Source organism: Coturnix japonica, chromosome 27 (assembly GCF_001577835.2).
Source record: "Coturnix japonica isolate 7356 chromosome 27, Coturnix japonica 2.1, whole genome shotgun sequence".
NCBI classification, from domain to species: Eukaryota; Metazoa; Chordata; class Aves; order Galliformes; family Phasianidae; genus Coturnix; species Coturnix japonica.
The window spans coordinates 3,013,609-3,040,033 of record NC_029542.1 but is presented as its reverse complement, the minus strand read 5'-3'; the positions used below and the strand labels follow the sequence as shown (position 1 = coordinate 3,040,033).

General features: G+C 48.7%; 1 protein-coding gene across 1 annotated transcript; it reads left to right on the top strand.

Annotated features, from left to right (window-relative positions):
* Positions 1-111: 111 nt before the first annotated feature.
* On the top strand, positions 112-26,425 carry IGF2BP1 (insulin like growth factor 2 mRNA binding protein 1). Its single transcript, XM_015885580.2, has 15 exons — positions 112-773; positions 1,770-1,830; positions 16,759-16,807; positions 17,314-17,365; positions 17,640-17,703; positions 18,362-18,643; positions 18,733-18,867; positions 19,094-19,216; positions 19,555-19,690; positions 19,817-19,939; positions 20,138-20,254; positions 20,393-20,467; positions 20,741-20,872; positions 20,969-21,082; positions 21,667-26,425. The coding sequence occupies exons 1-15, from the start codon at positions 599-601 to the stop codon at positions 21,757-21,759; spliced, it is 1,731 nt and encodes a 576-aa protein (XP_015741066.1). The 5' UTR covers positions 112-598; the 3' UTR covers positions 21,760-26,425.

Here is a 26,425-nt window from a genome sequence, read left to right as displayed (position 1 = left end):
TAAGTGGAAGCTGCCCCCTCCCCCCCCCCTCCCCTTCCCTCCCACCCCCATCGTCCGGCCCCTCCCCCCCGGGGGCTGGGCCCTCCTGCATCACCACGTGGCTTCCTCCCGCAAACATTTTCACTCATTTTCCAGGTCGGTTTTATTTAGAGGCGGTGCCCGGCTGCCCAAAGGCGTCCGGTGACACTCCGGTGCCGCTCCGCCGCTTTGGGGGCCCCCGCAGCCGGCGCCGCCACCGCCTCCTTCCCCGCAGCCGTCGCCTATTGCAGCCACCCCCCTCTTCTTTAGGACCCCCCACCTCTAACAGCAGCAGCCGCCGCCGCGCCCCTCTACGAGGAAAACTCCACCAAACGACCAAAAAAAAAAAAAAAAAAAAAAAAAACAAAAAAAACCCCACCCCGAAACAAAAAAAAAAGCAAAGGAGGGGGGAGGGAGTGTGCAAAGAAAAGGACCACCGAGCTTCAAACCCGGCTGTGGGGTGGCAGACGGCGGCTGCTGTCCGACGGTGCGGGCGTACGGTGGGAGCCCCCCCGGCAGCCGCGCTCCGAGCCCCGGCGCGCCGCCACCGCCCGCCCGCCGCCCCCCGCCGGCAGCCACCATGAACAAGCTGTATATTGGGAACCTAAATGAGAGCGTGACTCCGGCCGACTTGGAAAAAGTCTTCAACGACCATAAGATTTCTTTCAGCGGGCAGTTTTTGGTTAAGTCCGGTTATGCCTTTGTGGACTGCCCCGACGAGCAATGGGCCATGAAAGCCATCGAAACTTTTTCGGGTAAGCGGTGTCCTTCGGTTCTTTCGATCGGAGAGTTGCGGGATCCGGTCGGGATTCGGGTGGGGAATAGGGGGGGGTTCGGGCCGTTACGCTCCGTCGGGGTTTGTATCAGCGAGCGGGGCAGACCCCGCTTCTACCCCATTAACAGCGAGCACTTGGAGGGGGGAGAGAAGGAGAGGGGTCCCCACTGTTCCCAATGGCTTCGTGGGGGTTACACGGTGCCCGTCCCGGTGGTGTTCGATGCGGGGGTCCCGTCGCGACAGTGGGGTGGGACTTTGGCCATTTTGATTTCAAACTGGGTTTCCTGGGGCATGTGATGCGCAGAGGAGCGCGAAGGTCGCCATGCTGCTCGCAAGACGGAGGGGGGGGAGAGTGGGAAGGGAAGGAAGGGGGGGGGTGGAAAGAAAAGCTCCCCGGGAAACAGTGAATTTTTGAAAACGTTGGAATATTTTCCCCTCGCCTAAAGCTGCTCCCTCCGGGCTCTCCCCATTGCTGCTCCCCTCTTCTTTTCCCTTCCCTCCCCCCCCCAATTAATATATAAACCGGCGGTGTGGAAATCCGCCCCCATTTTCCAAGAGAAATCCATTCGTAGCGTGGAGTTAAACAATTTTTGAGCCCCTTTTTAATGGGGATGAGGAATGATCTGGCCGGAGTTGTTGTGAACGGCTCAAACGCGTGGAATTCGAGGGGGGAAAAAAAAATTGATCTCAATATATTCTGCCTCGTTTTCTTTCGCTCGGAGCAGAGCTGAATGAAGGACGGGATTAAATATTCCTAAGGAACATTGTTCAGACGGCGAACTCATTGCTCCGCATTAGAAGTCAGCCTTATATTTAATATAGCACACTTATGATCACACGCACACACGAAAAAGCCTTTTTTAATGCAGCTTGTAGTGATTGGAATGAAATGGGAAGTTTTACATGATAGAATGTTACCCAAAGCTTTCTGACCACCCCACCCAGATCATACAAAACAGCCACATTTTGTTTTTAGGGAAAGTGGAGCTGCATGGAAAACAGCTAGAGATTGAACACTCAGTACCTAAAAAGCAAAGGTAATACGGTGTTTTAATTACTTTTTCTTTATGTTTTATTTTTTGGAGGGGGGGAGGAGGGGGAAATAATAACGTAAGAGGAAGGAGGCAAAAAAATTATATCCAAATATGTGCATGTGGAAGGAGATATGGTGGTGGTTTGGCTTTGGGTATGGCCCAGCGAGGTGAGGAACGGCTCTGAGGATCAGCGTTCCCTTTCGTATCTTTAGTGTATTTTTAAAGGAAACTTTTCTTTGGGATTAAGTTTTGCTTCAGTTTGTTTGTTAGGAAAAAATAAGACCAACAACCCCAAAAAACAACCCTGGGTCCCGACGATTCGCCTTCCATTCACCCAAGTGATGAATGGCGTTTGGGGTTGGAATTTTCAAACTTGTGGCACTGGAAGAATTTCCCAGTGTTGCTCCATGAGAAGGACCCCAAAACCTTTTGTTATTTCCAAGTTTTTAAACACCCTCTTTGCTTATTTTGTCATTTACGGGTGAAATTTGCCTGGGATGGAGGGCGAGGGTTTAAAAACGAACATCAGTAATTAAATAAAAATGGGGCTGGTTGCGTGTTGGTGTGAGGTTTTCAGCCCGGCTGTGTGGGGTGCTGGTTTAGCTCCTTGTTGCCCCTCAACTTGTTGTTTTTTAGGGCTGGAACCCCATTTCTTCATGCTTTCCCCAGGCGTTGCGGCCCAGCTCGGCCTACCCAGCCCTCCCCATCTTCTTGGCCCTTTGTTGCTGAGGGCGCGCGGGACGCTGGGCCTGGAGGGCCCTGAGGGTTCAGGCAGTGAACTGCTGGGCCCAGGGGGGATTCACTGTTGTGTGTGGGGGTCTTTGGGTTGATCTTGATCCCTTCCCTAGAGCTGGGTGAGCTCTCCTCAGGGCCTGGTGCCCGCGCTGGGCCATGCAGCCGCTCCGCCACGTGATGGGGCGGCCGCCCCGGCGCTCAACATGGTGTAGAAGGAAACTCTTCCTTCCCCAAACTCTTGTTTTTTTTCTGCTGGCTGAGGACCCCTTTGGGGAGCCTGTGTAGACCTGGCCCCACTGGGAGGCTGTGGGGTTTGGCAGCAATCCTTTCCTTGCAGGGGGCCATGCCCCGCGGTGGAGCCGACCCTAAAGGCAGAACTCCATTTAATAATGTCCCCTGTAGGGTTTTCCAGACCCTCCTTGTGAAATGGGGATCGATATCAGTCATTACAACGCTCAGAATCTCCCTTTGGCTCCAGTATCAATGAATCTAAGTGTGTTATTGGAAAGGCAATTACCCTACGAAGGGTAACGTAATAATGCTCAAAAATAAATCAGAAAAAATAAAAAGGGGAGGGGGATGCATCACGATTTCTTAATTATTTGTAGTCCTTTTGGTGATCAATGGGTTGGGGGAGCAGAGAAGATCTCAGAGTATTTCCTTGCTCCCCTCTTTTCCCTCCTCTGACTTTTGCTAAGAGCACTCCGGGAGAAATTCAATGGAAATGTAAATATTTCTTTGGCGTCTGTAATTCAAAGAAATGCTGGGTGAAACTTTACAATGGGTGGAAGCAAAGGGAAGGTTCGTTAGCGTGGTTTAATAACCAGGAGAAGTGCAGTTCATTACGTCTGGTTGCTAAATCCTGAGGCTGGGGGCGAGAGGGGGCTTTAGTTTGAGCCCCATAGCCCCATCCGCTGCCTTTAAAGCTGCAGGAGCCATTTTTGCTGTTGACTTTCTTCATGTGCTTTGCTGGAAATCGTTTCATCAGCCGTGATGGGGTGGCTGGATGCTTGGTGGGGCGGTTGCTACAGTTTCTTTGCCTCGGTTTTGGGATGTGAGTTTGTGTTTCTGGATCAGCAAAGGCAACTGTGGCACAGCTGTAAACTCTGCAGGTTGTTGGTGGACTTTTCTGCCTGCTTTGCTTTCCTCTCCTCTCCCTGGATAAAGGCTGAAATGATGGCACCGTGTCGGTTTTGAAGTTGCCTTTTTTTCTTCTTACTGCTTGTTTTTAAGACTGGATTTTCCAGTTTAAAGGCACACAGAGCAGGATATGGTTAATTAAGTGTGAGCAGAGAGGACAAAATCAGATGGGTTTTGGTGCGATCTAAAACAACCCACCTCCCCCCATACCCCCCCCCACCTCGTGTTTAGGTTTACTTATTTTAGTGTAGGAACGTGGGAAAGAAAGCGATGGTCAATGATGCGCTTTGCAGATAACTAATAAAATAAAACTCAGTTTTTTGGTTGTGTTTCTTCTCTCGATGAAATTGCAAATGCTGAAGTTTAGGAGAACTGAACCGGGTTGAAATGTATATGATGAAACAACATGTTGTAAATAAATCTCCCTTGCTGGTGTATTTTCTTCATTAAGACCCCTCTTGTCTTTAAATCCTGCGGCAGAAATGGGTTAAAAAAACAGAGGATTTGTTAATGTGGTGTGAGGGAGTGATTGGTGCGTGCACCAAAATGCACAAGAAGGATAAACTGATTTAGAGCTGTTTAATTACAGATTTTTTTTTGTCCCTTAAATAACACTCAAAGCAGCAACTTATCTTAGTAATCATTGGGAGCTATATTGGGGAAAAAAACAACAAAGCTTTAAAATATCGCTGTTAAAAAGAGGATCATTGCTGTTAAATATGTTGTTTCATTACCATCTCTGAGTTTAAATAAGTTTAATCATTATTTGTTGCTGTTTTGGAGTTGTTGTTTTTTTCCCTGTGATTTTGCTGATGAAAAAACGTGAGGAAAGCTTAAAAAGGTGTTTTCCACGGTGTGAAAAATGGTTATTTCTTCTTTAGGAGGTTAAAAAGAATGAAAATACGTGGTTTTTAAGACAAAAAAGTTCGGTTTTTCTAAGTTGAGATTAAAAGAAAAGTCAGTCTGGGGGTAGAGGTGGGAGCTTCAAACCTGAAAAGAGCTCAGTAGAGAGCATTAGAAAGAATGAATGAAGGAAGGAAGGAGGAGGGGCGAGGGGGGGAAAAAAAAGTGAATCCATCAAGCAGACATTCCAAATATGAGGAATGTGGAAGTGAGTCGACCAGAGAGAATGAAACCGAGTAATTGGGGGGAAGAGGGAGTTGGGTTGATAAGAGGCAGTAGGCTTAAAGCTGGGCGGGTTTTGCTCGGGGTGTTCTGAATTAGGGGTTGTTTCTGTGTTCAGAAGGGTCAGTGAGTGGAGGTGGGAGTTATGAAATGGTGTTAAGGTGCTTGGAGTTGGATGGAGAAACCCTAAAGCTGCGTTTTCTTTTAGTCCTCGTTTGAAATCTGTTTTGCTTGTTGGAGATACGCAGCGTGCAATTAATTGTGATGGAAAAATGTGAGAGTTTTGATAGAGAGCTTGCATGCTCTCTTTGTTTGTAAATAGCAAGATGTGCTCAGATTTGCCTTTCTCCCCTGTTTTACTTTAATAGTGTGGAAATTAAACGGGATTGGGGGGGTGTAAAAAAGTTTGGTTGATCTTCATGACAAACAAAGGCGTTCTCTGGAACATCGAGACAAAACACATTCTTAATCCATTCCTAAGATAATTCCCTTTAAAACAGGTCTGTTTTACAAGTTACAGCCTTATTAAAAAATAATTAGGAACACCCTTCTGCACAGCAATGTTTGGAAATGGCGAGGCAAGAGGAGTGCTCCTTTCCAAGGGTGTTTAACGTGGTTCAGTTTGTTTCTATTTCTCTTGGTTTCCCCAAAAGGATGGTGGTAATATTGAGTTCTTTAATTCGAGTGACCATTTTTGAGCCGGGAGCTCCACTGTACTGAATTTGGATTGCTGAGATCTCTTGGAAATTAATGCCTTTTAACGATTTCCAGGTAGAAAAACTAGAAATAATTTGTAATTCAATTAGGGATTAATAATTTGTCAGCAAGTTTTGTCAATTAGGTTCAGAGCTGGGGTAATTGAACCAATTTTAACATACTGGGGGAAGAGGAATGTATTTAACAGTTAGCAGCATGAAGTTAAAGAAATCCTCCTTATTTCCCCCTCTCCAAGCAGGAGCAAGGACAAGGGATTGCAATTTAGCCATAAGTTCTGTAGCCTCAAGTTTAGAACCCATTGAAGATGGAGTTTATCCTGCCCAGATGCCCTTTAAGTGGTTGAGTTTTTTGGAATTCAAAAGAAAATAATACATTTGGTGGCAGTGAAACAGAGCTGCCACATCAGTGGTGATTCTAAGGTCTGAGTTCCCTTCTCCAGTTTAACCTGTGTTTCTGTCTTTGCCTTTTAGGTTAAAAAACAAGCAAACAAAGCTCAGAGATACGGATAAGGGAAGTGGGGTTAAAGTACTTGCTTTGAAAATTGAGACCTTTCAGAATTAAACAGAAATAAATAAATAAAGGGGAGGATTTTTGCCCCCTCCTCTCTCAGCCCCCAGAAATGTTAACGTGTTCCAGAGTCAGCAGTGGGTTTGGGGGGGAGGTTTAGGAGGATGGGGTTGGCCTGGGGCTCTAGTTTGGGGGGAGGGGAGAAGGGGGGAGCAGGAGGAACCGCCTGCAGCCCCTTCCCCTCCACAGCACGTGCCTTGTTTCCAAATGTGCTGAATTTAGAAGTTGGGGATGTCTGCTTGCTGCTTCAAGGCAGCTAGGGAGGATTTCTTTTTCTCCTCCTTTCCTAACGATGCTGCTGGTTTTATCAACCAGCTGATTTGGATGAGCTCTGTGGAGATTGTGCTGTACCTGTATGGCATGGGGAGAAATGGGAGCCTGAAGTGTAGCAAAGCATTGGGGGATACCAGATCTTCCCTCAGAAGTGAGGAAGGGACAAGAGATGAGCAGGAGAAAAGAGCTGTAGACCTGAGTTTGTAGTTTTCTTTTGAGGAAATGCATTTTGGAGGAGTTCAGGAGCCTTTTATAGGGTGTGTGTGGGGGTTTGATTCAGTAGAGAAAGAAAAATGATCGAATGTTGTAGGTGAAAACTGTCATTTTCAGCATACCTGGAAGCGCTGAGAGCTTAAAGTGAAGGTGTGAGCTTCTAAGTCACCCTCCTGAACTGTATGAATCTTCCTGTTTGTGGGGGAGGGTTTCCCATCCAGACCTGCACTGAAAGAAGGGATATTTGGGGGGTGGGGAGGGGAGAGGAACAGCAGAAATGCAGTTGTGCAAGATTCATCCCTCCTCCTCCCTGCCAGGACCTGTGGGGCTGAGCCTTTTCTATCTTTAAATCTTTATTCTGCCCAGTTTGATGTGTTTGGAGAAGCTGGAGGAATCATGTGCAACTACATCGTCTGGGCATTCCCAGTGTATGTGTAATGTTGTGAATTGCTCCAGACTAAAGCAGGAGGGTTTGTACCACTCAGACATTGGTTCAGCCCCCAGGAAAAGCAATGTGTTCTTCCCTTGTGAAGTCTCAGGTGTTGTTTAAAGCTGGTGGTCTTAATGCCTAGGGTGCATCGTCTTTCTGATTTTAATCACCTACTGAATGGGAGAGGAAACTGCTTTGCCATCTGTTTGCGTTCAGCATCCCTTGCGCTCTCCTGAAGATGCTGGAGGGATCTTAGCAATTTTAGATAGAAAGATTAAAGTGAAAAAATTGTGCTTTAATTGAAGCCCACTCGTTTCTTCTCCCCTGGGCAGAGCCACCAACAAATGGGGCATTGTAGAAAGGGTCTCACAGGGGCACCAGCTCCCTCCTGAGCCCTCTTGTAGCTTGATGCCTCTGTGCTGCCTCCTGCCAACCCTACCCATAGGTGACACTGCACAGCTCTGTCCCATCCCCTGCTGTTTGACTTCATTCGGAGAGCATCGGGTTTGGTGCTGGCACGCAGAGAGGAGACTTTGTGGGCTCTGCAGGTGGGTTCTTCCTCTCATGAGCTGCAAGAAGAGGCAGAGGGGGGGTTTTTCTGGAGCTTCTTGCTGGAGGAGATGTGCCAAGAGTTGGCGGGGCTCAAGGGGACGGGTGTTGCTGGGGACAGCAGCCAGGAGGGCGCTGCCAGGGCAGCGGTACAGGAGCGAGAGCATCCCAAGCTGCTGCAGCCATCGGTGCCAAAGAGCAGAGGAGAGCAGCCTTTCTGCCAGAAAAAAAAGAGAAAATAAACAAGCGGAGAAATCTGTCCGTCCGCTCGTCTCAGAGGAGCCCTCGCAATCCATCAGGAAATGGGTCATTTATTTTATTGTAACTGACACTTGGGAGCTCTGACATGGTCAGAGCTGAAATTTCACACTTTTCTGCCTGCCTTAATTGCCCGGTCTGTGTAGAGGGAAAGCAATAGAAGGGAACAAAACTGAATCCATGAGCAGCCCCGGAAGAATCAGGTTTGCAGTTTGATCCGCCAGGTTGAGCTCCCCGTGCTGCAATGCAACCATAATAAAAGCAGCAGCAAAGCAGTGCAGCAGGAGCGTGTGCAGCTGGCAGGGCTCCATGCACGGAGCAGATCCTGCACCATCCAGTGGCTGGAGATTACAGTGAATTTGATTTGCACTATAAGGAGCAAGTTTGACTCGGATGAAGGTCCTGCGTGGCAGCTTGCTGTTGTAAGTTGGAAGTGTAGCTCCTTGGGGAGCAAACTCCTTGTTGGAGTATAGGGCAGGCAGGGGAATGGAAATCCAGAGCCAAATGAAAGGGGCAGGGTGGGGGGGAACGCACTCAGGGCTGGATTTGTATTTGCATGTAGAGTCAGTTGTTCCAAGCTGTGTTTAAGCATCTCGGGACAAGCTGAGTTTTCAGAAGTGATTGGCACCTGATGCAGTGAGCGCTCCTGAAAAACCTACCAGTTGTGGTTTCTATTTCTGAATTGTGATGACCAGAAGGTTCAAGCAGCGTTATCTCTCTGGTGCTGGTGCTCCAGAGGGTGCAGCTGCATTAGAGCCTCCGAGGTGTGTGATGAATGCCGTGGGTGCAGGCTTTTGGATCCAGAAAAGTTGCTTGTTCCACTGCTTTTGTGCTTTTAGCTGCTCTGAGAGCCATTGCACATAGTGCTTGGGCTGTAAGGCTTGTCAGATGAGGCATTTGGGAAGCATAGATCCTCCTGGTGAGCATGCATTGAGAAGAGATCAGCATTCAGGGATTAAATGCGATCTAGTGGGCACCGAGTTGTGCAGAGTTGGAGATGGAGTAGTACAGGAATTCTCCGTTCTCACTTCTGTCTCTGTTTTCTCTGCTACGTGTCACCTGCAAAGCCTTTACTTACACTTGTGAGATTCAGGGCTGTGGGATCAGACCTTCTGGGTAGGTTGTGTGCAGAGAAACACCTGTAAGTAACTGATATCTGTATTAAGATACCCCCCAAAATACCTGTAAACTGTTGGGAAATTCTGTATCTTTAACAGGGAACCTCATGGGATGGGATGAGCTCTGGTGCTCTGCCTTATATCCAGAGCTGTCAATATTATGCAGTTTATTTCTTGTTTAATACTGGTTGTGTCTAAGCAGACTTGGGCACCAAAGTGAGTAGTGTCTGTATATACACACGTATATAAACATTTGTGAGTGTGTGTTTTCTTGTCTCTGGTTCAAGCCTCAGGCATAAAAGTATTTACAAACAAATCGATCAAATGATTAAAGAATAAAAGAAAGTTGTAAAGTCTTCTGTAGGGAAGAAGCTGTGGCTGCTGCATGTGCTCCTATGGAGCTGTTTGCTGGGGAGTAATTGCAGAAGAAGCCAAAGCCCTCAAATAAGTTTTGTGCTTTTAGATTCAGCTTCTCAAGTCTCCAAAGGATGCACTTTGAAATGGGGAAGTCACCCTTTCAAAGTTGTTGCTTCTGTTTCAGTGGCTTTCAGGTGGGCTTTCAGTGGCTTTGCTGAGGTGCCTCTGTAATGGGATGGGTGGCAGTGAAGTAGAAGAGCCCCAATCCTTGCAGTTTCCCAGTTGCTCTGTCTTATCCGAGCTTCAGCCTTTTCTCCTCTTAATCCCAACCCTCTTGTTATAAATGCATGTAAAACAAAATGCAAAATGAAATGGATAAGTGTGAGATAGATTTCCCCATCTGGAACATTTCTTCAGCTGCTCATCCAGCTTTGGTGTGAAAATGAGGAGACCAGGGAGGTCTGAGCACCCCTTGTGTCACCTTGTACCAAACATTGGGGACTGAAGGAATTTGTGCTGGAAATGGATGAGAAAAAGCCCCACTTTTTAATCTCATTTTTTGGTTCTCCTTGCCTTCCCTTAGGAAGATGCACAGAAGCAAGTGTAGCACTTTTAACCTGGTTTGGGCTCAACCACAGACTTGGTCATGACACCAAACCCACCCTGTGGGATATGATGAGAAATGTGATAGGATGAAATGAGGGATGTGATGAGGGATGCAATGGACAATGCTGTGTATGGTGGGCAATGCAATGGGTGATGCCATGCTGGATGTGATGAGGGATGTAATGGGAGATGCCATGTGGGGTGCTTGCAGCTGTCTCACCCTCTGCAGGTTGTTGGAGGGCTGAGGGTTGTTGGCTGCCTTTGGACCCAGTTTATCTGACAGATCTATACCTACCAGGGATGAGGGTTGATGTCACACCTGAAATTGGTGGAGACCTGAATCTGTGCAGCTCCCCTAAGCTTTAGCAGAATCCTTCCCATCTCCCCTGCTCAAACTTCTGAGCTTGTGTTGTTTGTAGCGTCTCTGAACCAATGCCCCGCTAGAAATACAGAAGAAAAAGATGGCCCTGACCACAGCTATGTGCAATATGGTGTCACCTGTCAATCACCTGGTAGAGATACTTGAATATTAACAAATTAAAGTGGCTTAAGACCCATCATAGAGCATGTGTTGGTGGGTTTTGGGGTCCCCACTGGTATCAGCTACTTTGCAGTGCCTGAACTTGCTTTGAAGCAGCCCCAGTCCCACAGCAGCATCAGAGCCACTGGAAACCAGTTAGAAAGGCGTTCTGGGAACTGGAAGAGGGCAGAAGTGCCCTCTGGTGGCAAAGAGGAGTGGGTGCCACCAGCTGAAACCAGCTCCAGCATCCTAAAAGGGGATGGTGACAAAGGGATGGGGGGTTGGGATGAGCATGCTGTGGGTTTCATGCTATCCGAGCTTTTATTTAATGCATTGTTGGGTTTAAAGGGAGGACAGCAGGAAACCTGGAGGGCTGGTATCTATTGTGCTGGTGGTTCCTGGAGGTGTGTGTGGGTGGGAGGGAATCTATGAATGCACCTTTAGGGTCTTTTCTGCTCAAAATCAGTCATGGTGGGTGAAGGGCAGCACTCTGAATGTGGTCACAGTAAATCAGAAATCAACAATAAATCAGAAATCAACAAAGAATGACACAAACCTAAATGCAGTGGAGATGGAAGTGCTGGCTTTGATGCTTGGAGGATGAGCAGATGCTGCTGCATGTTCCCTCATCCCATTGCTTTAATAGTGGTTATACTGTGCTATGGTTTCAGATGTGCTTTGAGATATGCAGATGAAAGGTGAGATGAGAAACAAGTCATTGTTCTTCTTTTCCACTCTCTATGTGGAAAACTGCCTTGAAGCATTTTGTATGTCCCCGTATTTGTTATCCAGTCCATGCTTGGCTGCAGCCAGCACCAGCTCAAGGGTCAGATTGGATGAAGGTCAATTTAAGATTTGCAGTTTTAGGGTTGAAAGTCTCTTAACTTGTGTTACTGGCACCTCTGTAGAAGTGGGTGTGAGCTGTAGTGGTTGGAGTTTGCCAGGAAGGAACTGGTGCATCCCAGTTGGATTTGGAACTGGTTTGTGGGATCCCACCAAGTGTAATTGGGTTTGGATGTGGGACATGTCCTGAGCACCAGAAAGTCTCTTTCAATAAATGGCAACCTGCCAGCAAATTAAAATGGAAAGATAATGGGCGCATTGTATAAAACCCATCAGTCTTTCCTCTCTATTACTTACTATTCAATTTGTCCTGTCTGCAGATACTTGATGTATTGATTTGGCAAGGACTAACAGCAGAGGTCTGGGGGATCATTAGGCTTCCTCTGGGTTTGCTGAAGACCAAGATTTTGTGATGCTTGTTTGAGCTTTCTTATGTCTTCAGAGGTGTGAGGTGTTGGCCTTCAGCTGGGTTGACATGAGCTCTGTGGCAGCACCATCTACCTGGGGTCAGTGGGGGGATGGAATGAGGTGGCACATCAGGTTCATAAAGGAGGGAATATGGGACAGCATTTCTTATAGCTCTGGGCACTGACCAGTCCTTCCCTTTGGGCATCAACCACTCCTTCCCTCTATGCCTGAGCTATAGCACTTCAAAAACGAGTTCTCCAGGCCTTTCAAGGGATGTTCATGGACCAACTTCTCATTCTTGGCATCTCCGTGAAAAATCTCATCAGTCATGAAGTGTGATTCCAAAAAAGAGCTAATGGGGAGAGACCAATTAGACAGATTTATTAGTCCAAGATCAAATTCTGGTTGCTGGAATGATTGATGGGAAGGATTAATCATGTTGTGCATGCTTGCCAGAGATAACTGGCAGCCAGGGCAAGTGGGACCGTGTGAGGCTGTTGCATGGAGGATGCATTCCTTTAAAACCCCAGGGCTGATTTACTTCTGTGCTTCTCCAGCTACGAGAAGCTGAGTGTCTTTGTTAACTTCCTAAGGGTATGATCTCAAGAGGGGTCTTTTGGATCATTTCTGGATCAAATCTGCAAGGGATGAGCTTGAAAGAACACAAGACGGTTCTAGAATGAGGGGTATTATAAGAGCCATGTGTATCACAATGGAGGATATTGCATTAAGTTGCTTTGCTGCTCCAATTGCATTAAATTGAGGTATCTCAAACCTTAGTGATGCTGCTTCTAAAGAAGAAGTAACTCTGGGCTTGCTTGAGCATCACCTGGTGAATTTGGGATGTGGTTTTGTTGTTGGGTTTGATTTCTTTTTGTGCCATATGTGTCAGTGAGTTTAATGCCACGTGGGGAAGCTGAGAGCTGTGTCAGCTTGGAAGGGACAGTGAAAATCAAAGGTAAAGTGGCTGAAGTCTGAGACAGATCCTACCTGGGACAGCCCTGCTGGTGCTGGGCTGTGCTCAAAGGTGTGATGGGGAGCAGGTGCTTCCCTCTCTGTGCTCTTATCTCACTGTCAATAAGGTGAGTACAGGGATGATATTTCCACCTCACAGAGATGCTGGAAAATGGAAAGTATATCAATATATAAGGGGAAAAACTCATGATTTCAGCTGCAACTTTCCTCCGAGTCCCCCAGCAATGTTTGTGTCTTAGCAACCACATTTTCCTATTTAGAAGTGTTTAAAACATTAAGAACCACTACCAACAACACATTAAGCACGGGATTAAGTGCTTTCCTGAATCAAAGCTTAACTAGATAAATGAAATGCTGTTAATTGAATCAGAGATGTGCTGTTTTTTTTTTCACCCCCTACATTTGCATAACATTTGCATTTGATTGAATATCTATCGTGGATGTTATTCAGTTCTAGTGGGTCTCCCCGTATCTCTCCAGCTTTAGCCGTTCTCTTGTTGTCCCTGGGAGCTCCAGAAATGATTTTGGGAGGAGAGGGATGTGGTTGGTGCCTGGCTGTGCTTTGCTGGAAGTGCTTGGTGCCCTGGTGATCTCAATCACCTTTGCTTTGAGGAAGCTGTGGTAGGGGGTGGAGAAAGGTCTGGGAGGGATTGGATGTAAGGGAGCATCCTACAGAAGCCTTGTGTTGTGTATACGTGGCTCTGGTGCATCTGTGCAGCTTGACCCACAATTGCTGGTTCTGTAACACAGGATGGGCTATGGCTGCATGTGGTGCTTTGGTCTGGAGCTTTCTCCAGCAGGAATTCAATAAACAGGCTTTGTGTTTTGTGACTAAAGAGAAATCAAATTGTCTGGATAAAATCTGGATCATTGGTCCCTTCTAATTCAAATCAGTTTGTAATCTTTGGGGTCCCCTCCATCCCAAACCATTCTATGACTCCATGACTGCATCCTCACTGGTGTGATGCCACCTCCAAGCACTTTCCTTAAGGAAGCACATCTGTAGGGTGAGGTGGAATGGGGACACGCCTGAGTTTCATCCCAGCTGCTGCTACTTTGCCATAGGTGTGATGATGTTCTTCCTCTGGCAATGCAGCAAGGAGCATCTCTACCTTTTAGAGCATGACCTTGAAAGCATCACTTGGGGCTTTTGCAAAAGGGAAGAGAAACCTTGAGCAGGAAGAGGCTGCCCTAATGGTGCTCTGCCATTGCTCGTGGCAGCCAGCCCCCGTCCTGCTGGCTCTCAGCCTGGCTTGGAGCAGGTCAGTGCCCCCTGCATGGGTCCCTGTCGTTGCTGCTGTGCCAGTCCTGGGGGGAATGCCAGCAGTTTCTTAATGAAGGGTTCTGGCAACTCTCCTCGATGTGAATGGAGATCCCAACAGCTGAATCTATTGTTGGGGTATTTCCCAATGAGATTTAAAAATTGAAAACAAACAAACAAACAAAACCAGACCTAATTTGGGGTTGTTGCTGAGGGTTCTGCCTGTCTGTGTGACACACAGCACTGTGTGCCCAGTGAGCTGGGCAGCTCTGAGCTTGCAGCTGCTGCTGTGACACTGACAGCGATGCTGGGAGGGCTTTGGCTGCACTGGGATGGAATGAGAGTGATCCTCCCTTAGGTTCAGGGCTGCTGGGGAGCAGCAGAGGGCATTTTGTCAATGGATGGGGTTGGTTCTTCAAATAAGCAGCTTTGCTTTGGTTTGTGTGCTCTGGAAAAGAGGGTTGTATGCTTTTCTCATGAGCCATGTGCTCTGATGGGCACAGAAAGAGAGGGCACGAAGTCTCCTTTGGGTTGGCACTGGATAGATGAGGATACCTCCTCCATCTCCTGGATACTCCAGATTGCTCTATAGCACTTTGCTCCATCCCTTTGCATCAGTTTGAGTGTTTTATCTTTCCAGCATGCCCTGTCCAGAGCTGAGCAGGGTTTGCTGAGAGCATCAGGCTGCTCAGTTCCTGATTTCCAAGGTGTCAGCTCCTAAGAAGAGCCAGGATGTCCGCATGGGGCTGCTGGGCAGCTCTGCAGGTCTGTGAGCACTGTAAGGCTGCTAATATCCTGTGGTCACAAAGAGCAGTGTGGGCATGAAACAGGAGGGAGGTGACACAGGGATGCATTCCTAGAACCTGCAGTTCTCTGCTCACAACCATTCCAGCTGCTCCCCCCTTTTCCCCCTGTGTGCAGACCCCCATCCATTCACTCCCAGCTCACATCTGAGGTCGTGTGCTGGGTTTGCGAGTGATGAGAGGAGCTCCAGCTCTGGCACATGGTGAATAAAAAGCTGGGAATCAGTGATGAGCGGAGTTATTTATTTGGAGTAAAGCCTTGTGCGGGGCAGAGGTCGGAGGCAGCAGAACTGGGCTGCTCCAAAGAGCGGCACTTCACGACAAGGGTTTAAATCCAGTCGGACCTGCTTACAAGCAAAGCAAATAGATGGGTTTATTTATTCATGACTTCCTCTGTAATTCTAACCACAGGGCTCTGAAGGAGCCAAAGCTGAGCAAGGGCTGCACTTCGGGAGGATGATTTCCATGCGCTGCAGGGAGCTGAGCTGGACCTCAGGGTTGAGTGATGCTGGTTCCAGTTGGGATCCTGCCCCATAGGGTGGCACGCAGCCCTTTTGCAGGACACTGATGGAGATGGGCAGTGAGTGCTCAGGGTGCTGGCTCCTCGGAGGGGCTTTTTTCTTTTTCCTATTTAAGGGGGGGGAGAAAATGAGATGCCACCAGCAGAATGACGGTGCGGGGACATAAATGGCTCTTTTCTCTCCGTGGTGCATTTCATTCTGGTCACGTATGTGAAGAACACATGCTCTGCCTGTGCGGATGCTTGGAGCTATCTGGAGAAGTTTCTGGGGCAGGGGGTGGGTGGTTGGAGACGTGGTTTCTTCCATCAGTTCAGATCTTTGTGACCCTCCCTGGACTGTGGCATTCTTTGCATTCTGAATTTCTTAATCTCTCTCTCCCATTCATTTTGGGATGTGGATTAGCATGTAAACAAGGGATCTGGTTTCATAGTGTGCTCCCCTCCCCCCTTTCTCCCTTCATCCCTCCTGAAGCGATGCAGTTTTAAGGGTTCAGGACTTTTTTTCCCCTTCTACCCAGTTTGCCTCCATAGCAGCAACTAAATTTAGTCTTTTGGAGACTCCCCAATGGCTGAGCTGGTGGGAGTGCCATAAATCTTTTTGCTTCCTTTTGTTTTTCCAATGGCAGAGCAACCCCAAACCTTTTTGGCCATTCCACCCCTCCATTCTGAACCTGAACTAGTTTAGGAAACATCGCTTCTGGTTCTGTTGGAAACCTGCAGGCAGACACCATCTCCCACTGTGCTTAGATGCTCATTTCAGGTTGGGCCTTAAATCAGATGCTGAGATTTAGAGGGCTGGAATTAGGGGCAGCAATCACGGAGGGTGTTTTGCAGTGACATTAGCTGGAGGGCAGAGGTTTAACCAAAGGGAATTGTGCTGATGTTTGTCCACACAAAGCTGCTATCCTCTAAGGGTGTCCCTGGGTGTTTTTGCTGCAGGGTAAGTTGCTTATGGGTGGAAGCAATGTGGCTGTGTGTGGTTGCTGGAGCTGCCCCAGGGACCCACAGCAATACATGGCAGCACCTCCTGGGTCAATTTGGCATCAAGAAATCCACTCCAGAAATTCTATTTTAGGAAAAAATAGGTTTGAAAAAGCTAAAAATGTGAGTTAAGTAGTGACTGGAGACCATATGGGATGCTGGAGCCAAGTTTCCAGGTGCCATGGGCATCCTCATGGTCTCCCTTTTGTGCTCCAGATTTGCTTTCAGGTTAAATGACTGCATGGCGCCTTTCTTTTGCTTCCTAATCCTTGTAATCAATCTGGCAGAACTCAGCATTAGTAGCTGTGCCCATTGCAGGAAGGTTGGTGGATTTGGGTATCTTGCTCACAGTGAAGCTTGAAGTATAAATGTAGCGCCTAGCAGGGTGTAATTAACGTAGAGCCATCAGAAACCCTGGGAGCATGTGGGAATGTAAAGCTTGATTAGGTACATCAATGAGGAGCAGTTCAGTGTGAGATGGACCCATTGCTGACACCAAATCTGCCTTTTAATTGCTTTTCATTTCTTTCAGGAGCCGGAAAATTCAAATCAGAAATATCCCACCCCAGCTGCGATGGGAGGTAAGGGGGTGAGGGAGCAGGGCATGAGCCTGGGATACAGGGACTTACACTGGGAAGTGTGGGGCACATTAAAGGACTGACTCCCCTGTGGGTTTCTGCACTTGGGTTTACAGTTGTTTCATCCTTTTCTTTGTTTTTAACTGGATCTAATGGTGCTGTACCCTTGCATCCACGTAGCTATTCCTCTTCTATGCAGGATTCAGCTGGTAGAAGCAATGCAAGATCCGCCAACAAAATCCCCACTAATAACAGCATTATATGATTTATCTATTGTAGGAACAATGCTGATCCTTCCTTCCAGCTGTTGGGACTTCTCCCTTTTCTTGCTGCCCTCCCAGCTCTGGCTCTGGGGCCTGTTGACCCAACATCCTGGGGCACACAGCAGCTTTGCTCATCTAATTGCTTATGAAATCTGAATGACCAGAAAGCTGCCTTTATTGACTGACTGTGTTTCCTGGGTCTGTCCCGATTGTTGCAGTATAATGGGCTTTTTCTCTGTTTCCTAGGTTCTGGATGGCTTGCTAGCACAATATGGCACTGTAGAAAACTGTGAGCAAGGTAAGACTGAAAGAAGGAGCCAACTTGGTGTTGTTTAAATGTTTTCTATCCTAGCAATTTGGAGCTGGAGGAAGAAGAGGACAGACACATTGTTCTATGGCAGAGATATCCATGGCTAAAGACTGAGTCCTCTTGTTGCTTGGCCAAAACAAGGACATCCCTGTGATAAAGCAGCATGGGCTGTACAGACATAGGCACTGTCCAATGGCCAAAGATCATGCATGATGGCCCAGGCTGTTCACGCTGGCTCTAATTTCTGCCTCTTTTATTGCAGTGAACACAGACAGTGAGACTGCTGTGGTCAATGTCACCTATACAAACAGGGAGCAGACCAGGCAGTAAGTACCCCATAGCCACCCCATGGGTCACCTGTGGGTCCACTGCCCCTTCTCTGGGAGCATAAATTGTGGGTGTTTTTGCTCTCAAGGTATGCAGCCTTTCTGTCCACCTTTTTCTGCTTTACAGAGCATCTTTGGACCCTTTGCATCCTGCAGGGATGGGATTATTTGTCTCTGTTCCATTGTGGGGCACTGCAGCCCAAAACAGAGTCACTGAGCCCTATCTGGAGACCTGCAGTTTGACTTCTCTCAGTAGAAGTCAGGAGAGCTGTGGCCAGGGCTGTTGCTTTTCTCTTGCTGCCAGCCCCATCTATCGACAGCTTTCAGCTCTTGCAGCTGAAATACCAACCAAGGCAGAGGAGAGATGGGGATCATTCCCTGTTTGCAGCCACTGTTCCCATCCCCTTCCCAGGGCTGGTTGCTTGGAGATTCCCCCCTTAAAGCAGTTTGCTCCATCTGGACTGGGTGGGAAGTCCTGCCAGGTCCCCGTGGCATTGATGAAGTCTCTGTGCCCCATTCCCAGTGCTTTCCCAATGGATGCTATGTCAAGACTTGACCCATTTTGGGTAGATTTTGTCCCATTTTGGATGGGCTCGTGCTGATATGAAGTATAAAGGTAGGAATCCCCTCACCCCAACCCTTTCTCTCCTTGCTCCAGAGCCATCATGAAGCTGAATGGGCACCAGCTGGAGAACCATGTGCTGAAAGTCTCCTACATCCCTGACGAGCAGTCTGTGCAGGGCCCAGAAAATGGGCGACGGGGTGGCTTTGGGGCCCGGGGTGCCCCCCGGCAGGGCTCCCCTGTCACTGCAGGAGCTCCAGTCAAGCAGCAGCCCGTAGACATCCCACTCCGTCTGCTGGTGCCCACACAGTACGTGGGTGCCATCATTGGCAAGGAAGGGGCCACCATCAGGAACATTACCAAGCAGACACAGTCCAAGTGAGTCTGTTCCCCTGCAGTGTGCAGGGCTGTGAAGTTGCAGAGCCTCTGCCCTGTGCCCCACTCTAATATCGATGCTGTGCTTGCAGGATTGATGTGCACCGTAAGGAGAATGCAGGAGCTGCAGAAAAAGCCATCAGCATCCACTCCACCCCTGAGGGCTGCTCCGCTGCCTGCAAAATGATCTTGGAGATCATGCAGAAGGAGGCAAAGGACACGAAGACGTAAGGTTTTTCCCCTGCCCTTCTGTGCATGCAGGTTGTATCCACAGCTCCTTGCTGGGCTGTTGCCATCCCAGCACTCAGAGCTCCAGTTTACATGTGGGAGCCTTGCCTTGGGTGAAGGCTCTGAGTAAAGGGACGTGGTCTTCCCCTGTCACTCTGCACCCAATCCCTCTTTTTCTGGCTGCTGTATCCTTTAATTTTGTTGTTTTCCCTTTCTTCCCTCCAGAGCTGATGAAGTGCCTCTGAAAATCTTGGCCCATAACAACTTTGTGGGGCGCCTGATTGGCAAAGAAGGGCGAAACTTGAAGAAAGTGGAGCAGGATACGGAGACAAAAATCACCATTTCATCGTAAGGCTCTTTGCTGTCTTTGGGAAAAGCAGGGGCGGATCTTTCCCAACCTGGGGCTGATGGAACTGGGGAGGCAGATATGGGGGATGTGAGGAAAGCAAAGAGATTCCTGTCTACCAGCTGGGAAGCCAGGCTATGAGTGCTTTGATCCCCAAAGCTGTCTTGATATACCTTAGCATTATGTTTATTGAATTCTCCTCCTCTTCCCTTTGGAGCTGTGCTGTGGTGCAGGTAGAACTGGGTTTCTATTCTTTAAGCATGTTTTTGGGGAGGGCAGCAAACCATGATGCTGCTCCCCTGCTCTGGCCAGCACTGGTGTAACTCTGGCTTCCCATCAGCTTGCAGGACCTGACCCTGTACAACCCTGAAAGAACAATCACAGTGAAGGGCTCCATCGAGAACTGCTGCAAAGCAGAGCAGGAGATCATGAAGAAAGTGAGAGAAGCCTACGAGAACGATGTCGCAGCCATGAGCGTGAGTGCGGCTCAGCTTCGGGACGGCAGCTCTGCCAGGCAGGGTTCCTGCCCTACCTCCCCTCCAGTGTGCTCTAAGAGGATGCCCTGGTACAAGCAATGAGCGTTTCTCTCCTCTCTCCCTCAGCTGCAATCTCATCTCATCCCTGGCCTCAACCTGGCTGCTGTTGGCCTCTTCCCTGCCTCCTCCAACGCAGTACCTCCTCCTCCCAGCAGCGTCTCTGGGGCTGCTCCATACAGCTCTTTCATGGTAGGTGCACAGCTGAGGATCCTTGTGGTGCTTTCAGCATGGTCACATCCATGTGTGTGTAGGATCTGTGCTCTTTACCTGTTGCAAATGCAGTTGAGGGGGTGCTTGGCCAGTACCTATGGTATGGGTGATGCTGCTGGGGGGATTTGGGACACTGATCCTCGTGGTGAGCTCTGAGCAGTGGTTCTGTGCCCTCAGCCTCCAGAGCAGGAGACCGTACACGTCTTCATCCCTGCCCAAGCAGTTGGTGCCATCATTGGCAAGAAGGGCCAGCACATCAAGCAGCTCTCCCGGTTCGCAAGTGCCTCTATTAAGGTAGTGTCACCTCGTTAAGGAGCAGCATCCTGCCAGCACCCCTTGCTGAGCTGGGTGCTTTTATGTTGCTGAAATCACCCTACAAATCTGGGTGATATGTCTGGGTGATGCAGTGACTGTTTCTCTCCCCCCTTTCAGATCGCACCCCCAGAGACGCCGGACTCCAAAGTGCGCATGGTGGTCATCACAGGCCCTCCAGAAGCTCAGTTTAAGGTTCCCCCCACTTTCTTGCCATCATTGTGGGGTGTCAGGGTCACCCAATGCTCCCTCCACCATCTCCATCCCTCCAGAGCAGGGTGGGGAGAAGCAGCACAGTCAGCCCTCCCCAGTGTGACACTGAGACCTGTCTTAACTCAGCACCAGCCCTCGTGGGGCTGAGATGGTTTAAAGCTCTAAGGAGCCAGGATTTGGGGAGGGAATCTGTTGTCCCTGGGTTGGAGGTATGTGGGAACAGAGTGCCTTGATGCTGCTCCTCCCCCTCTACAGGCACAAGGCAGGATTTATGGGAAGCTGAAGGAGGAGAACTTCTTTGGGCCGAAGGAAGAAGTGAAGCTGGAGACGCACATCCGTGTCCCTGCCTCGGCTGCAGGGAGGGTTATCGGCAAAGGGGGCAAAACTGTAAGCAAAGCCTTTCTTGGAAGGGGGTGGGAGCATTGGGGATGGGGGTCTTTCCCACACTGTGTGGTGATGTTGGTCTCTGTCCCTTCCCTGCAGGTCAATGAGCTGCAGAACCTGACGGCTGCAGAAGTGGTGGTTCCACGGGATCAGACCCCCGATGAGAATGAGCAGGTGATTGTGAAGATCATCGGGCACTTCTATGCCAGCCAGGTATGATCCCAGCAGCTTGGTGCTGGTGGAGTCTCTGATGGCTCATATGGGGTTGTGTTCAGTGCTGCTTCCTCCTATGGAAGTGTTTTATGTGCTTTGCTGCTGCTGTTTGCTGTCCTCTCTGTGTACTGATGTGGATTGGTGGGGGCAAGAGGGAGAGCTGGGGCTCAGGGTACCCTCACAGTACATGCACATGTATTTAGCGTCTTCATCAGTGACCCCAAGGAAGGGATAGAATGCCACCCTCAACTAGTGTGATGATGGTGCAAAGCTGGGAGGAGTGGCTGACACAGAAGGCTGCAATGCTGTTTAGTGAGACCTGGGCAGGCTGAGAGTTGGGCAGAGAGGAACGTGTTGGGATTTAACAAGGGCATGTGCAGGGTCTATGCCTGGGGAGGAATAACTGCAGCATTAATACAGGTTGGGGGCTGAGATGCTGGAAAGGAGCTCTGGTAGGAAGGACATGGGGGTCCTGATGGCCAGCAGGATGACCCTGGCTGACCAATGGTTTCCCATCCAGCCATATCCCTCACGGCACTCAGTATCATTTCCCTGCATTTCCCTTTTGCTCCTTTCATCCACAGATGGCACAGCGTAAAATCCGGGACATCCTGGCCCAGGTGAAGCAGCAGCACCAGAAGGGACAGAGCGGCCAGCTGCAAGCGAGGAGGAAATGAGAGCAGCACTGACACCAATGTGAAAAGTGGAACAAGCCAATGCCAGGCTTAAGAGTGGCTGGGAATCAGTTACCATAGACAGATGCAATTATTTTCATTAACTGGTCGACACTAAAAGGCAGTTTGATTGGCTTTCAAGGCAAGAGGGATGGGGCTAAGAACCAGACCGTACCGTCTGACCCCTTTTTAGCTCCATGTGCTGACACTGTACTGAACTGAAGTGGGAGGTGCTGCAGGGCTGGGGGATGGAGCCCAACACCAGGCACTGCACTCAGCCCCTGCAGGCACTGCCTGCCCCTCATCTCAGGGCCTTTGGGGCTCCCCCCCAGCTCTATCTCCCCATCCTTCCCTCAGTCCCTTCCCTGTGGCTGATGGATGTTCCCAGAGTGATGTTAAACCTTTGGGATCTGTTTTTTTTTAAATTCTTTTTGGGGTTTTATTTTTCTCCCTTTATTTTTTTTTTTTTTTCTTTTTTTTTCCTTTTTTTTCCCTTTTAATTTTTAAGATATTCCAGTGGACCATCACCAACCCCCCCCCATCCCTCCACCAGTAACAAGATCCATTGTGAGGGACTGAAGGAAGGGGGGAGGAAAACCCCATAGCACCAATTGAATTTGGATCCCCTGGGAGCTCTGCAACCCTCCATACCAGCAGCACCCAAGGGTGGGCAGAAGGTTTCCTCTCCCCTGCGCTGTGTGTGCAGTTCAATGCCTTCTGAAGCCTTAAGAACCAAGACACGACCTCAGTTTTTTTTCAGGACAACTCTTTAGTTTTTCATTTGGTTGAATGTTTCTTTATGTAACATTGATTTACTTGAAAGGAGTTGGTTTTTTTGGGGGGGAATTTTGGGCTCATTTTCCCTTTTTTTTTTTGTCTTTGTGGGTTTTTTTTTGCTTGTTTTGTTTTTGGCCTATGAACTAATGGCAGAATGGGGATGCAGAGCTTTAACTGCAGAGGTGCTGACCTGGGAATGGGCAAGGGAAGTGCTTTGCTTTTTTTTTCACCCCCTTCCCTCTGAGCAACAGCAATAAAACATAGGAACAAAGCACAACCCGTTTGGTAGGAAGCATGAATGAACATCCATCCTTCAGTAATCCATTTATGGGAAATGGGAGCTAAAACAGATCTGGGGTTCAGAACCAAAGGGATTTGGGGCTTTGCTGGGACCGGGGCTCAGCCTCAGCTTCCCCTCCCAGTACAGATTTGAGCCCTGAAATCCCATTGGTATCTCCTGTGTGTGGCTGAGCCCACTAAGTGAATCTTTCCTGGGAGGGGGGAAAAGCACTCAGGGGAATGGAATATTTTCATTAGCAAAGCTGGGGGATGCAGGTTGGTGTTAACCCTCATGGGGCTGTTTGTGGTGTATCCCAACCTCCCCCCGCTGCCCCAAATCTCTCCAGATTGGGGCGAAAAAAAACCCAAAAACCCTATTCTTTAAAATTTGGCATATCTGAAGATATATTTTTTTTTCTTCTTTTTAAAACAAAGCCCACAGTCACCACCACCCTCTTCTTTCTGCAGCAGGAACAGCCCCTCTCACACGACCATACCAAATAGATCCGTCAAACGAATGTAAGGTGGTTCCTGATTCCCGTCACTCTTAGGAGGATTTTATATTTTAGATATATTTTAATGGTTTGTTTTTAATATTTTGAGTATTGGGAAGGGACAGTAACTGCTGCGACCGCCCCATGCAGGGCCGGGTCTCGTCTCTATGGGGCTGTGTGTGCACCGTGCTGCCCCTATACCCGGCCCTATTGGGGGCTCAGTGCTGGTGCTGTCCCACAAACTGGGGGAGCAGGGGGAGAAAGCAAAAAGCTCTGATCACATTGGGGACAGCGGGGCGAGCCCCGAAGGAGGTGATAAGGAGGGAGGTGGGGGGTGGGAGGGGAGGGGGGTGAACCTCGCACTGATTTCTGTACTATTTCTTCTTAAAGCCAGACTGATCCCATTGAGCTGAGATGGGACACAGCAGCGGTTACTGTCCCTGAGGGGGCACTGCAGCAGCAGCAGTGGGGTGAGGCCAGGAGTTGGGGTGAGGTATAGCCGTGTGTTTGAGCAACAAGAGAGGGGAAAAAGACATAACAAAGAGGGAAAAAAAAAGAGAGAAAAGGATAAAAAAAAAGCTACCTCAAGGTATGACGTTACCTCAGCAGTTGAATTTTTTTTTGTTGTTTCTTTTTTTTTTTTTTTTTTTTTTTGTGGGGGGCTTGCTGGTATTTTATATAAAAAAAAAGAAAAAGCTGATAGTCTTGAATATTTTATTTTTTTAATGAAAAAGAGAAGTTAAGTTGTTCGTGATTTCTTGTGAGCCAGGAGAGCTGCGCCCGGGGTCCCCAGGTGTGATTGATGATGATGATGATGATGATGATGATGAGCTCTCTATGGAGAACGACAGAGATCTCAGCCATAGTGGAAATGATGGCAGCACGGATGGTGTTGGCCTTTCCCAAAGCCAGGCAGAAATGCCAACGCAACACGTGAGCTGTTGGATGTCGCAGCTCTTTGAGACCTTGGACAAATGGGAACCCGCTGATGGTTTTTCAATTGGAAAGACTTTCATTCTTTCTTCTTTTCTTTTCTCCACGTGCGAAAACAAAGGAAGAGGAAACAAAACCAACAGCAAAACCACTGGATGACAAAAGTCCATCCATCTCCATTGGGAAACCAAACAGCTGAAGAGCTTGGGATTGGGAATCTTCCACTGTGGGCAATGAGGATGGAGTTGCCTTCACAAAGCGCTCTTGGAATGGAGCTCAGCACCGTATGAGGCACACTGAGCCACCCCAACCACCCAAGGTGGTGTCCTACAGCCATATGGACCACCAGAAACCAAACCCATATGGAGCTCCATAAACCAAACCCATATGGACCGCCCTAGCGGTGCTGCCATGGAGGCAACGGCCGCCCGTCTTCTCCATTATGATGCTGGTAAACTCATTGCAGAGATTTGCCTCAGTTTTACCGAGGATAAAGCAAGTTAAAAAAAATAAGAAAAGGCAAAAAAAAAAGGAAAGAGGGTGGGGGGGGGAAGGGCAGATAAATGGAAAGCAACTTTTCTTCTACAAACGCACACGGAGGAGAGAGAAAGATAGAACGACCCTCACGAATAACAGGCACGGACCTCACACCTCACCCTACATGCTTGAAAAGGTTCTTCTCTTTACGTGCCATCTTGCTGTTATTGTCACCGTCCCTGCAGGAAAACGACCCATTTTTGCATTGGATGAGAACGTGGAAATTGAGGTGCATGGGGACGTGGGTGATCCCTTGCAGTGGGCGGTGGGCTGCCTTTGGTCCCAGCTGGGGCTGCCGTTGTGTCCTATAGGGAAATGGTTTCTCACTTGTGTTAATCTCTGGCTCTCTACTTCTTACAGCTTTGGACAGCTCAGTGTTATTCAGACATCGGTGATGATAAGAACTGTATTTTTTTCCCCACAGCAAGCTTTTTTTTTTTTATTTTTATTTTATTTTGATTTTGATAACTGGTGCAAAGTGTATCATTGAGGAGAAAAAAAGACCCATTTCCCCCTCCCTCCCCCCAGTCCTGTTCCTCTGGTTGTTGCATGGATAAGATCCAGATCCAGACACGTACCTAAACCTGATGGTGACTCAGGGAAACCTGTGATGCTTTCCCCCCATTGCTGTGCTGCCATCCCAGTGCTACCCCACGCTGCTCCCATTGCCATCCCCTTGTGGGAGCTGTGCTCTATGGTGCTGTCCCAAGGGCTGGGAGGTTCTTTAGGGGCTGCTTTGTTTTTTCTAAGGGTGGCTGCTAAGAAGGGGCAGGGCTGCCTTTGGTGGTATCCCTTCAATCCCTGCTTAAATTCCTGCTGATGTCCCATGGAGTTCAGTAGGACTTGTGCCTTTCTCCTGCCTGGATCCCTGCCCCAGGGAAGGAGATGTGAGCTTTGAATCAGGGATGCCCATCAGCAGGAAGGGAGAAGGAACCCTGCTGCCTGTTAGCTGCTTACTTTGCACTGGGGAAGGGGGGGGAAGCAGCTTAGGGGAAAACACCCCACTTTGAAAGCAAGAAAATCATCCCCCCACCTACTGAATGATAAGAACCCGATAGCAGCAGGGATCGGGCAGGTGCTCACTCATAGCACAGCTTTGCTAAGGACCAGAAGGGCAGCAGCATCCTCAGCTTTCTGCCTCCTGAACTGCCCTTTGCTTTCCCTACAGAAATCCTTTTGGGTTTATATATTTAATTTCTTCTACATTGAGAAAGCAGCGAGCCCAACCCTGCCCTACTGTGGACTGTGAGTTTGGGGTCTTCCTCCTCTGGGGGCTGAGCTTTGACCTGAGGATGTGGGGAACATCTAGGATAGGAGAAGGGGGAATGGGAGCACGCAGGTGTTCTGCTCCCCAGGGCTGAGGAATTCCTATTGGTGCTGAGGGTGGAAAGGAAGCAAAAATAATGAGGAGAATTCCTCTGTGCCTCGGTTTCTCCTCGCTGGGGCTCATGCTGCTCACCTACCTCACAGGGTACTGCCCACAGCCCCGTGCCCCCCAAAGCACTTTGTGGTCCTCAGTGCCATGCACCGGGCAAAGTGATGCTGCGTGGGTGATGGGGTTTGTATTAATGCTGTCAGGATGTTGTGTTGTCTTTCAGCTGGAGGCAAATTAAAAACAAAACCAAATAAACCCCACCAAAAAAAATCAA

What these genes read in the sequence shown, in the direction of transcription:
- IGF2BP1 (XM_015885580.2), top strand. Translation starts at nt 599, where the DNA reads ATGAACAAGCTGTATATTGGGAACCTAAATGAGAGCGTGACTCCGGCC. An exon ending in ACAAAAATCACCATTTCATC is followed by an intron (nt 19,217 to 19,554) that starts GTAAGGCTCTTT and finishes GCTTCCCATCAG; the next exon opens with CTTGCAGGACCTGACCCTGT. An exon ending in CTCCATACAGCTCTTTCATG is followed by an intron (nt 19,940 to 20,137) that starts GTAGGTGCACAG and finishes CTGTGCCCTCAG; the next exon opens with CCTCCAGAGCAGGAGACCGT.